Consider the following 13817-nt stretch of genomic DNA (forward strand, 5'->3'; position numbering starts at 1 on the left):
AGCATAAAGAATTATGAGATTTGATTGCCTCTTAAAAACAATAGTGAAGGCAGCCTCGAAGGAGCTAATTTACTTAATCTGCCTTAGAAATTCCTAAAAACAATCACCTAAATCATTTTGCTTTATATCTGGTGATGTAAGAGTCAGCCTAATTGTAGCAGAAAGGAAAACAAACCTGGGCTGAAGTCCTGTCTTGCTTCTTACTGTATATATGATCTTGAGCAAATCACTTAGCCCCTCTGAACCATTCTTCCTCTATGGCCTATAGGTAATTATATTGCCTATCTCCATAGGTGCTGTGATATTTAAATTACGTTGTTAGAAATACTTAAGTGCTATTCTGTCCTTAAATATTTAGAGAATAATTAGAAAACATATTGAGAAGTGACTCATTAAAATACAAACCAGTAATCAGATGGACTTCAAGATTTTGCTGTGAGAATACTATTGATAAAAAAGGAGAACAATAATCTCTTCTGTGGTGGCTCTTGCTGGTGATGTTCTAGTTCAGTCTGTATTTCCCAACCTAGATTAGCAATGAATTAGTAAATGATATAATTTCTTTACCATAGCTCCTAGGAGCAAGGGAGATAGGAGACAAATTAAAAGTAGAGCTAGTTATAACTGTCATAACCCAAGGAGAGGAAAATACGCTGGGTATGGCGTGGTAAATATTAATCTTGTAGGTTCAGGGACCCACAATGGGGAAACACTGTTCTAGTGGGAATTTAAATACTTGACTTCCATGGTGGTTGTATTATTTATTATAAGATTAGTGGAACCTATTGCTTAGAGTGGGATACCCCTCCCAGAACAAGCTGGGAAAATCTCCAGGATGCCAGCCAGGGCACTGAGGAGAGTTTCCAGGGACTTAGGCCACTGCCACTCCCTCCCTTCCTGGAAAAGAATGCAAAGTGCAGCTTCCATCCCCAGATCCAGGCCATATGCTCCATTAAGCATTGTAGGCACCTTGCCCAGTTGTTATTTTAATAAACCTGGTTGTGCTCCTCAATTTCCCTTAGAGGGCCCACTGGGCAGGCATTGGTAGAACCTTGCATTTCCCCTCTGACTGACCCAGGAGTTGTTTGATGAAAGTTCTGCCCATAGTATTAGTGCTGGCTTAGGAAGCTTGGCTTTCTTGCCATTGTAATGGGTGTTGCAACTCCTGGTCTCTGTGGATCAGGCCAACAACAGCAGAATAGAGTTGATGTGGATTTTGAGGTTGTTATGTGGAGATGACATTTCAGGAAAGAATAATTGATTTAAAGCTATTGCTTTTCTCTTAAAGGCAGGGGGCATGGCAGGACAGAAAGAAATAAAAAGCAGTATTTGCCCTAAAAAAAAATCTACCTTCACCTTTTTAATGTATCACTGCCCAAATTTGTATTTTTTTGTGTGTTTCACTGAATCTGTTTCCAGTGTATTTGAGTAGAATTTAAATAATTTATAAATGAAGAATTTAAATAAATCTCTCATCAGGCCTTCGGTAGAACCTCATCGGTTTGTTCACCTTCTGATTTCCCAAGAGAAATAACATCTTCAGATTCCTGTTGATTTTTGAACTGTTTAGTTTACACTATAGTGTTTTTAATATCATCTGGGAAAAGGTTACCAGGAAGATTTACATTTGGAAGATCAGAATAATCTTCAGATGCATCTGAAGGAAACAACATCCCCCTCCCCTTTGTTGCCTCACCCATGCGTCACTAGGAGAAATAGCAGTATCGGAAAAAAAAATTGCTGCTGCCTGTGACCACTATACCCACAGAAAAGGAGTGGGAGAGAAAATACCCATGTGATGGACCAAATCGTTCCACCCCCTGCCTTGAGTTGCCTTTTCTAGGAGCCAACTTTCCCCCCTTGGGTCCTTGGGAGATGCTTAATTTTAATTGACTCAGAGGAGTTCTACTTTGTGTTTGAAAACCACACGGAAATGGGAAGTTAAGTTAAAGAGTTCCACTCCCCCTCCTCTGCCCCCCAACACACGCGCACATACACACAGACAAATCCAAGGTACTCAACAGCCTTAAAACAGAATCTTGGGCTGGCAGGTTTGTGATAGACTCTGGACTTACAGCAGGCTTCTCAGTAGTTAGGTGAACCCTACCCACACAGAATGGATTTGTATGGCAAACTGTGCTCTGTGAGCAACTCACTGGGGATGTTCCTCTAAATTGGATTTTTTTTCCTCTGCATAAATGGTTTCCAAATAAAAGCAGCCACACTGTACAGAGTATGCAGGAGCAGATTTCATTGCTCTGAAATGCTTTTGCTTTTGTGAGGGGATTGGACCACTAAATGTTTCTCTCAGGTCTTAGCAATTTCCCTGTCACTGGGTTCCATTTTTCATTTGCTTCCCTTCACGTCTTTGTGTTTCACAGCTCATGGAATCTTGGCTTCAGAGAAATAAATGGACCCAAGAGAGAGTTATATTTTAAGGAACAGAATGATGATCGCTCACATTTTAGATTAATAATGAAATCCAAATGTAATTGGCCAGATCCTCCCAGTAGAGAGTGTGTGTAACCTGTCATCCGGCCAATATGAAAGTTTGGCATTTCTGTGGCACAGGAGAGGCCACCCTCATACAGCCAAGGGGGACTTCCTTAGGACCCTGTAGCCAAGAGAACATTAAACACTGGGAAAGTTCTGTGAGCAGAGAGGGTAGGCAAGGGCTATGAAGGTGGAAGTAGAATCGAAGAGTTGTAGACTTATGTAAATTGTGGAACAACAGAGGGAATGTCTATCCTGCTTTTAAAAAATGTTCTTTCAACCCTTGACCTCTCTAGCTATTGCCCTCTCTCACTCTTTCATAGCCAAGATTTTGAAGAGTATATCCTTACTAGTTTCATTCCTTTACCTCCCATTTACTCCTTGATCTACTTCTGTTCAGTTTCTATCTCCTTTGCCTTCATAAACTCTCATTTAGATTATGGATCACTTCCTTGTTGAAAATAAAACAACCCAATAGCAACTTTTCAGTTTTATATAACCTCTCACCATCATTTGACATGCTTTAATTTCTGTGACACTACTCTTGTTTTTTATCTTCTTCCTCTGGTTGTTTCTTCTTGGTCTAAGCAGTCTTGCTGTCCATCCCATGGGGATCTTTCCAGACTCTTCTCTCCTTACTTTAACTGCTCTCTCTAGGGAATGTCAAGCATTTGTTTTAAGATTATTTATTTATTTATTTATTTATTTATTTATTTATTTATTATTTCACAAGAGACAGAGAGAGAGGCAGAGACACAGGCAGAGGGAGAAGCAGGCTCCACGCAGGGAGCCCGACGTGGGACTTGATCCCGGGACTCCAGGATCACGCCCTGGGCTGAAGGCAGTGCTAAACCGCTGAGCCACCTGGGCTGCCCAGTGTCAAGCATTTTTGTAGCTACATCATTTCATATGTCAATAATTTTTTTTTAAAGATTTTATTTATTCATTCATGAGAGACACAGAGAGAGGCAGAGACACAGAGAGTAGGAAAAGCAGGCTCCCTGTGGGGAGGCTGATGTGGGACATGATCCCTGGACTTGGGATCACACCCTGAGCCGAAGGCAGACACCCAACCGCTGAGCCACCCAGGCATCCCCATGTGTCAGTAATTCTTAAATCTGTATTATTAGTACAGTTCTGTTTCCTGAGCTCCAGACCCCATAATCCTTTTTTTCTCCTGAATGTTTTTGTGTGGAATGTCCTAAAACTAACTCAAATTCAACATGCCCAGCCATCCAAGCTTGTCTGTTCTCTGGTCTAACCTTTTTTTGGTAAATGGCATCATGACATCCAGAGACATCCAAGCCAGAAAACTTGGTATCCCTCTATGACTAACTTCATAATGGATCTCCCTGCTTCCAGTATTGTCCTACTATGGTGTCTTCATACAACAGCCAGATTTGATTTTCAGATCATATCAATCCTTGCATAAAAGTTTCTAATGACTTTCCATCACAGATAGAATAAAGTTCAAACTACTTACCTTGGCCTTGCCTGATCTGGCCCCTGCCTTTCTCTCTACCCTCTCTCACCACTAGCCCCTTATTCACTCTGCTCCAATGACTTTGGCTTTCTTTTCATCCTTCACCCACTTAAGGGCCTATTGTTTTATTGCTTGGAATATTCTAACTCCAGATCTTTGCATTACAGGCTCCTTTTACTGTGGTTGGTTCAAATGTAACTTTCACAGATAGGTCTCTGCTGATCATTCTAGTGAATTCAGAACTCTCCCTGTTCATCTTGATTCCTGTTTTGTATTATACATTAGAATATTTACTATCTGAAATTATCTTGTTTGTTTTCAATGTTACTTTTTCTAGAATGTAAGCTCTGTGGAAGTGGAAACTTTGTTTTGTTAATAGCTACCCTGTTACCTCAGGGAGTGCCTGGAACACAGTGGATAACCAATAAATATATAAATATATATATATTTTTTTAATGAAAAGAAAAAGGCTGAACAGTGTCCTTGGATCCTGAGTTCAGCCAGGCTGCTTAGAGTTCCCTGAACTACAGTACAACTGCACAATCTGCTTCCTTTGCTATAATGCTCTCCTTTCTTCTTTTTTGGCTCAACTCCTGCTTATCCTTTTGTACTTTGTCACCCCCTCCAGGAAGCTCTCTTTGATCTTAGAGTTTACGGTTAACACATCCAAAAGACTCCATTAGCACCCTATGCATATCCTCACCATAGCACATCTGCAATTACCATGAAATTTTGTTAATATATCTGTCTCCCCCACTAGACTAGCTTATGGCTGGGATGGTATTTTATTTGTATGCCCAGCTCAGTGGCAGTCTACAAAAATACACTTGAGAAGTTCTACTCAAAGAATTCTTTAAAAAATTATTTGGCAAATCATAGAATACTTTGGTAACATTAGTTTTCTCCAAGTTTTCTATTTGCCATGCCTTGATTTTTAGATATTTGAGGTTTTTGAAATATAGGAGAATAATAAGCTTACTTATAGAAAAGATTTATATCCCCACTAAAGTTTTCTTAAAAAAAAAAAACCTAATTTATTTATTTGAGAGAGATAGAGTGCATAAGTGTGCAAGTGCTTAAACGGCGGGGGAGGGGAAGAGGGTGGTGAGGAGCAGAGGGAGTGGGAGAAGCAGGCTCCCTGCGGAGCAGGGGGCCCATCCCAGGGCCCTATCCCAAGACCCTGAGATCATGACCTGAGCTGAAGGCAGACGCTTAACTAACTGCGCCACCCAGGTACCTCCCCTGCTAAAATTTTTTATAAGAGTAATAACATTAAATATGTATGGTACCTATAGTTTATTGTCTATTATAGGCCCTCCATCTCTGACATGTACTGTCTTAACCACAAGTAACTTTTCAAAGTTTAGGGTCACCTGGATGGCTCAGTGGTTGAGCGTCTGCCTTTGGCTCAGATTGTGATCCTCAGGTCCTGGGAACGAGTCACACGTCAGGCTCTCCTTAGGGAGCCTGCTTCTCCCTCTGCCTGTGTCTGTGCTTATGTCTCCGCTCTCTGTGTCTCTCATGAATAAATAAATAAAAATCTTCAACAAAAGTTTTCAAGGTTTAGATATTATTAATCTGTACATGGAAACTGAGATTGAAATGTAGTAAACTGTTCAAGAAAGCTGTGATTTGAATCCAGGTCTCTGATTTCTTAGCCCAAGCTCTTTCTGTTACACCATGCTGCCCCCTATGGGACAAGCCCATATTTCAGAGCTGTTTATTAAAAATATTAATTATTATTATTGTAAACCTTTCAGAATTGGAGCTCTTATTAGCTATAGAGTCAAGAAAGATGTTTTGGGGATCCCTGGGTGGCGCAGCGGTTTGGCGCCTGCCTTTGGCCCAGGGTGCGATCCTGGAGTCCCAGGATCGAGTCCCACGTCGGGCTCCCAGTGCATGGAGCCTGCTTCTCCCTCTGCCTGTGTCTCTGCCTCTCTCTCTCTCTCACTGTGTGACTATCATAAAAAAAAAAAAAAAATTAAGAAAGATGTTTTGAATGCTATTAATTTAATTGACTAGTAAATGGGCACTAGTCTCAACATGTCCTTAGAGTGTTACATTGTTTTTGAGTGTTATGCTTTCTCTCAACTTATAAGCCAAAAGGTAGTTTGTAGAACTCTGTGTTAATGGAGCCATATTTTTGTTCTTAGCATTTCTGTATAAACTCAAACTCAATTCCCCAGAGTAGAGGAGGGCATCTCCTACAGCTTGTCTGTAAGTTGTCTCCTTGTTGTATCCATGATGAGTCCAACTTACTTATTTAGTCTCAGCGTCAAGATTCTAGTTTATCCAAGGTTTCTTGCTCTCCCATTTTTCACCCCAGGACAATGGTGCTTTGTCAGGTGAGAAATTTGCCCTGAACTCTTACCCAGGCTAGGACCTATTTCCTGCCTCTTTCCTGTCAGTCTGTATTCTGGGTCTATTCTCCTTCCTTACTTGGTTTTGGTCAGAGTCCCTTAGCTGACTTGGCCCTCACTTGGCACTACATCAGTCCCCATTCTGCATTTCTGAAGCCCCATCCCTGCTCTGTGTCCTTTTGTATCTTGGAAACTCAGACTAGAATTGAACTAAAGCTTCTCAAGTCTTAGATAGAGTTGATGTCACGTTATTGCCCTAGTTACCTGTCCCTCTGCTGTTCTGATTTTATTCCCTCTATGCTTTTAGACTTTTAGCATTATGCAGCATTTCCTCCTCAGTGTAAAAGAGCCTCATCAGTGGAGACCGGACCAAGAATCTAGTGACTGAAATATAGATCTTTAGATCTTATTGCTTACCACTCACTGCCTTTCTTCTGTGCGTCTCTGGGGATGGGGATGGGGATGGAAGACAGTCTATATGTGATGATGTAGAGTTGATCTTCTTCAGGTTCTGCTCATCTGAAGGGTCTATCAGCTTGGTGATGAGTAAGCCACAAACTGGTTGTTTGTATCTTGCATACTGTAGAGCATCCATGATCCATCTCATTTCACGCCAAACTTCATCTATTTGCTTTGGAATGAAATGATAGAAGACTTTTAAGTTTATCAAACAAGTGTTAAAAATGGGTAAGTTTCCTTGTGAGTTCAAGATGATGTATTTTCCACAGTACTGGTTTTGAGTAAAATATTTTCATCATAGGCTTGCTAAGGCAGAAAATACTTCTTATAATCTCTTGTGTCTTGCATATTTTTATCCAGGAGGCTATATCATTTAGTGAGAATAGTAGAAGATCTGAATTCCAGCTGGGACCCCTCCACTTTTAGCTCCGTAATAACCTTTGGCAAGTCATTTGGCCTCTTTGTGCCTCAGTTTGTGAATGTGGACAAAACCCTCCCCTTTTATACCATACAGGACTGCTATGATGATTGGGTGAAATGATGAATTTGACAGTGCTTTGTAAAACTGCAGGGTACATTTCTCACATATGTGAAGTGTTATTAATTCTCAGCATAAGATGATATATTCCTCAGGATATTGTGAGGAAGAGATATGATAAAGTGTACATTTCAGAATACTTGCAGGAAGAAATGTAACTGTAGTTCTTCTACATGAACTAGAGAAGCAAAGCATTACTGGAATATTTTGCTGAGCAGAGATTCTTGGACCTATTTTAATAGAAAAGAGAACTTTATATATTAAATTTATTACTTTCTTAACATATAAAATAAGTGCTTCTAAAGTACAAAATAGCTTAATAGCTTATTCCTATGTAATTAAAATATCATATCCTTACACGTTTAGGGTATCCCATTCTATATTTTTATCAGTTTGGTTTCTGGGCTACCAAAGTGATTTTAATAGTTTTTTCATTATAAAGAAATAGTCATTTCTCTGAAGTGTATTATTATAAAAGTCACTCATATTTTTGTGTCTGTCTCTGTGGATGATACTCTCCCAGATCTTAATAGATACTGGCTAGTACTATTTCGACTCTCTAAGGAGGGGCTGTTAGTTATACTATATATTTTTTTTTCTTGGGACAGTGGAGCTTGTGATAGGCTTTGCATTTTTTTTTTCACTAAGTGCCTTTGGCAAGTCATTAACTTCTTGGAACTCAACGGTAAAAAGAAGTGGTTGGACAAGATGATTGATGCCTAAGTTCCCTTTCAGCTCTGACCACTTCATGGGTTATTTCTGAAGAACATTTGGAAAGTTGGTGGCACTCAGCTTCTAGGTAGAAGGTGTTCATTGTATGAATACTGCAAGGTTAAGATTTGATTATAGAAGTTTTAAAGATAAAGGACTGCCCAGTGTTCTATTTTGTTTTCAAAATACCTTCTTAAGGCCTTACCTGTACTTAAATAATAGTCTTTAATGAATATTCACAAACCAAGTACTCCCAACACACATAGAGTAGAGTCTGAAACTGACAGTCTGCCATGTTTAGAGTGACAGGCAAGCTAGAGTGAACTACTGTGGTCAAGAGCCATTTTCCATTGCTTTCGAGTTCTGGGTTTGGCAGAGTATTCAGGGCTGGTAATGAAAGCATCTCAGTGAGCTTTAGCCTTTGTTGGCAGTGAGTTGGGCAAGACGATCTCAGTGAAAAGGTTGTGAGGATGCAGTGAGCATTGTAGAGGGAGAGATCTAAAGTTCAAGGGGTAAAGCCAAAGTGCGAATCTGAGAGGAGACTCTGGCAAATTTTCTTGATGGGATTGTTGCTCTCTCAGCTGGCTTTTCCTGGTCCTACCTCATGTAGTACTCTTGTCTCGAAGTTATTTTAAAGGCAGTGTGGACAAAGTTATTTAAAATGACTGTGGACAGTTTTTAGGGTGACTAATTCTCTAGATCTCTACCGTCCAAGAGTTATTATGAGTATTAATGTGAGTAGATGAGTGCACTGTATAAGAGAGGCAGAGGAAGATTGGCAGACAGAAGAGAAGGAGGTGATGTGACCACAGAGGCAGAGACTGAAGTGATGTGGCCACAAGTCAAGGAATGCCAATAGCCACCAGAAACTGGCAGAACCAGAGAGCAGATTCTCCCCTGGAGCCTCCAGAGGGAGTATGGCCTGACCCAACACCTTGATTTCAGATTTTCAGTCCCCAGAACTGTGAAAGAATACATTTCTATTGTTTTAAGTCACCCAGTTTGTGGTAATTTGTTTCAGCAGTCATAAGAAACTGATACAATTATTAATAATAATATACATATTCTCTTTGGATAAGATTATTTCAGCTTTACTGCTAAGGATGGATAGTGAGATTTAGTGTATATATTTTTAAATTATTTGTATAAACAATGTTTACTTATTTTTTTCTCAGTGATGAAGTGAAGTATTAGCTGAATAAAAATTTAAAACATTTGTAGAGTGAGGCCTGTGGACTGAGTTTAACAGACTTAGCTAAGTAGCCCTTAAAGAAGTACAATTTTCACCCATTTTACCTTATACTGTTGATCTAAAAATAACTGACAACATAATCCCCCTGATTTTAAGGTCGAAATTCAGCTTCTAAAGACTTGCTGACACGTTTTTAAAAAGAAAGACCATGAACTCCTTAGGTCTCTTGGTTAAAAGTTCTGCATCCATTTCTCACCCTGCCCTTTAAAATTTTTGGTTTTCATCCCATAAATTACACCCTTTCTCTGTACTCAGGCAAGATAATATTTTTATTAAAATGTAAAGGTGATTGGTTTTCTCACAGCACAGTTACAAGGTGCTTGAGGGGATGATAGATTGGCTATATTTAATGAGCTGTGTTTCTATTACAGCTTAGGAGCATTTGAAGCATTACAGTATATAAATTATAGCCTAATTGCCCTTTAGGCTTTAGCAGCTCAAAATATGCCAAGCTCCAAGTCTCTACACTTTGACATTTCTGCTGTGTGTGCTGTCTATAAAACTTGTATACCTTATCTATGATTTTCTGCACCTCCCTGGTCCAGACCCTCCCCTTTTCTGGCTGCACTCCTTGGCTTCTTTTCCTCACTGTATTTACATAGACTCCCTTACTCTTTACAATGTTTGGTTTGTGTAGTGACTTCAACACTGTCTTAGATCTGGAATCATACAAATGCTCTCATGGCTGGCAGTTGCCTCTGCAGGTTATGGTGTGTGGTGGGCTGAGCTGTGAATGCCAATGGGTGAGTGGCTGCAGCTGGTTTTCATTCTGAGTGAGAGAGATTGAGAAGCCCAACATAGATAAGAGGAGAGATGATACTGCATTATCTCTAGTCAGTGAAGTTACCATGTCGATGGAGCAAAGCAGTTCACTGAAGGCTGTGGGTACAGGGAAACAAACCATCAGGGTTTACCCTGGCCAAGGAGTGATTTTTTGAACCCTTTGGGAATTGGCTTTTATCCAAGTCTACATGTACCTGGCTGGAAGGAGAGTATGTAGAGGGGGCTCTCAAGTTACCTGCTTTGGGAGACTAGAGCACGCTGGAACTTTGAGGAATTGCTAGCCTGACTTGCCTTTATCCATCCCACTTAATGGTGTGAAGAAAGGGAAAAGAGAAAAAGGCAGTGGAGCCCTAGGCTAGGGGGCAAGGAGTAAGAATGGGAGTAAGGGAGTAAGTACGGAGCTAGGAATTCTGAGGAGTCTGAGACTGAAAGACTGAAAAAAGTTAGCTTCCTTGTTGGGTGAACATACTGGATTCAGGGGAAGGCATAAGTGGAATAAAGCAAAAACAGAACCTAAGGCATGGGTAGAGAAGTGCTTCTCTCAAAGTATTTATGGATGTTAAAGATGTTATGAAATATTAGAGGCAACCAGGTCCTTCAAAGTCATCCTCATTTTATATATGAGAAAATTGGAGCCCTGGACATCAAATGAATTGTCCATTACTCCAAGGTATATTGGTAGAACTCAGGACTAAAAATGTATGCTAATTGATTTGTGGTCATTGTTCTTTTTCTAATGCTCCACTGCCCATTATATTGGGTTCAGAAGATAAGCCAGTCTTTCAAATTCTCATGCCTCATTCTTCCCTTTCTTACCCCTTCCTCACATTGATGTTCACTTTTACTGGAAATGAAATAAATGCCGTAAATGTCTGAATTTTTAGATACCACATTCTCACGTCAAGAGAGCAAGTAATTTCTTTTTTATTTATTTATTTATTTATTTATTTATTTATTTATTTATTTATTTATTTATTTATGATAGTCACACAGAGAGAGAGAGAGGCAGAGACACAGGCAGAGGGAGAAGCAGGCTCCATGCACCAGGAGCCCGACATGGGATTCGATCCCGGGTCTCCAGGATCGCGCCCCGGGCCAAAGGCAGGCGCCAAACCGCTGCGCCACCCAGGGATCCCGAGAGCAAGTAATTTCTTAAAAGTCTTATTTTTTTAGTCTGAGGGGTCATCTAAGATATCTCATTTACAGAATGGGAGAAGTAGGATAAGATTTGTCTGCTTACCACTTTGCAAGTATATTATAATATCTTCTTCCTGAGTAAAGAGTAAATTCCAAATATTGCATACCCATGTTTCAGAGCATTTTTCCTTCTTGTTAATGAATGAATAAATGAATATTAAATTTATTGCATACTTACTATGCACAGGCAGTGTGCTTGGTGCTTTACATGCGTTATCATGTTGAATTCTCAGTAACACTATGAGCTAGTAGTATTACTACCTTCCTTATTTTACGGATCAGAAGGTTGGGATTTAGAGAAATTTATTTGCTCGAAGCTCACAGCATTCCTTGCCTAGGTAATTTTAATAGCTTCATATTTAATTTCCTGCTTTTGGTCTTCTTAAATCTGAGAATGATATACAAATTTTCTAGTGAACACAGCCAGTGAGAATGAGTGCTTACTATAAACAGCCAGTATGGCTATACCACTGCAAAGGACTATTCCCCAGCTTGAATTTATGCTAAATAGCTATGAGGGCCTATAACTTACTTTCTTCAAGACTTTGGCAAGGTAGGTCCCTGTTGCCTACACACTAAAGTACAAAGTTCTTACCATAGCCTTTAATAAAGCCCATGTGATCTGATCTCATTACTCTTTCATTCTTGCCTACTTTCTCACTACATTCACTTAATTTATGGTCCAACCAAGTTTGACTACTCATCATTCCCCAAGTACTGACTGTTTTTCTGCTCTTTCTGCCTTAACTGTTTATACTTTTTCTTTGAATGCCTCTCAATTTATTTCTCCTTACTAATATAGTCTAACCTATCCCTCTAGGCTGAGCTTAGATATCAGTTACATCCTCTGTGGCAACTTTTCTTAATACCCACAAATGTAAGTAAACTTTTACTTCTTTGTATTGACACAAATTTTTTTTGGTACTTCTCTTTTGGCACCTAACTCATTTTACAAATAGTATTTATACACATTTTTTTGCCTATCCTACTGGATTTTAAACTCTTTATGGTCAGAGACTGTCTGTAATTCAACTTTGTTTTTCTTGCAGTGCCTGACATCTGGATGTTCATCAAATGTTTACCAAATTGAACTGAATGTGTATAACATAGTGAAATTTATCATGGGCTATTGCTATTATACTCATTTTGTGAGTTGGGTAATATAGCCAGAAAGATCATAAGATTTGTCCAAGGGACTTAGAGGCAATTTCAGGTGAGATCCAAATTGTTTTGATGACTAGTCAGTGCCCTGTCACAAGAACTTGAGGTATCATCTTAAGGCTTTTCTAGATAAGACCCTAGATTGTGAACACATTTTCTAGTTCCTGTGGCCACAGACTAAAGTGTCAGCTCTGCCAGAAAAGAGTCTGAAGCATGAGGAATCTTAGGATTTGAGTTAACATAAACTGGTGGGTCCTCATCTTCTCTTTTTATCCTAGGATATTAAGTTAATTAATACAATTTTCTTTCTATTAGAATTATCAGCGGGCTATCAGGTTATAATAATATTCTGATTACTACTTTTTCTGGCAGTGATTTTTCTCTTCAATATGGGAAGCTACTGCTGCCTACCATAGTGACTGATGCAGGTTTTAGTAATGCTGTGATTTATATGTAGGTTTATCTTAAGCCTTTGTTTAAAAACTTGTGTTCTCCTGAACTCCACATTTTAACTTAATCAACAGGCTACTTGCATCCTGTGGTCTTTAAATAAACCCAGATTGTTGTTCTTTCTCATGCTTGTTTCTTACCCCCTCCCCTCTACCCCTTCTTCCTTCTCCAGATGAAACAGACTATTACCTGAATGAAATCTAAAACTTGCTGGTGTCTTTGTTTGGCAGCTGCAACCTCGCTGTCTGAGATCGCTTCCCTCAGGGACTGTTGGGTATTCAGAGAATCCAGCTCCACAACAGCAGAAAGGCGGCAATACAGACTAATAAATTTCTCTCTGTAGCTGCAAAAATGAACTGGAAAATGGACAAGCAAAATAAAACATGTTAAGATCTGGTATCAAAATAGAGAAATTCATACCTCAGAGAAAACAAGTTGAATGAAAACATGATTTATTAATCCTATCAGTGGAAAATATTAAGCCATAAATAAATTATAAATGTGCTCTTTAGGGGCCAGTTGTCTGGCTTTAGTCAGACAGTATTCCCTTTTAAGGTTTACCAAGTCCTGGTAAGGTATGGGGAAGTGGGCTTGGCTCAAGCTGCAGTTTCTGTTCAGCTCCTAAAGTTGAGACTGTGTGTGTGTGTGTGTGTGTGTGTGTGTGTGTGTGTGTGTATCCTGAGAAAATAAGTGTGCTTATCACTTTAAAGAAGAAAAAAGTCAAGTAGCAATTTGAAACCTAGCTCTGGTTTTCATGTCTGATTTTTAGTGTGTAGCTTAAGTGTTTCTTTTCAAGGCCAAAGGCCCAGAAGATACAAGACATACTTTTCTCTGGATGTCTTTTCCTCTAGATGGAAAACTTCCCTCAGGACCTGGTAGGATGGGTTTTGATCCTTGTCCTGCCTCTGCTCCTCAGCTGCTCAGCTGCTC

The 13817-nt window shown here is 39.6% G+C and overlaps 1 protein-coding gene across 1 annotated transcript in view; it reads right to left on the minus strand.

Annotated features, from left to right (window-relative positions):
- The window catches only part of ANKFN1 (ankyrin repeat and fibronectin type III domain containing 1), a 451629-nt gene that overhangs the window by 12384 nt on the left and 425428 nt on the right, over positions 1–13817 (minus strand). The window contains exons 20-21 of the mRNA XM_041724056.1: positions 13077–13243; positions 6754–6967 (exon numbers count right to left, since the gene is read on the minus strand). Coding sequence (XP_041579990.1) covers positions 6754–6967; positions 13077–13243 — 381 coding nt within the window. The remainder of the gene's footprint in view (positions 1–6753; positions 6968–13076; positions 13244–13817) is intronic.

Source organism: Vulpes lagopus, chromosome 12 (genome assembly GCF_018345385.1).
Source record: "Vulpes lagopus strain Blue_001 chromosome 12, ASM1834538v1, whole genome shotgun sequence".
In the NCBI taxonomy this organism is placed as follows: Eukaryota; Metazoa; Chordata; class Mammalia; order Carnivora; family Canidae; genus Vulpes; species Vulpes lagopus.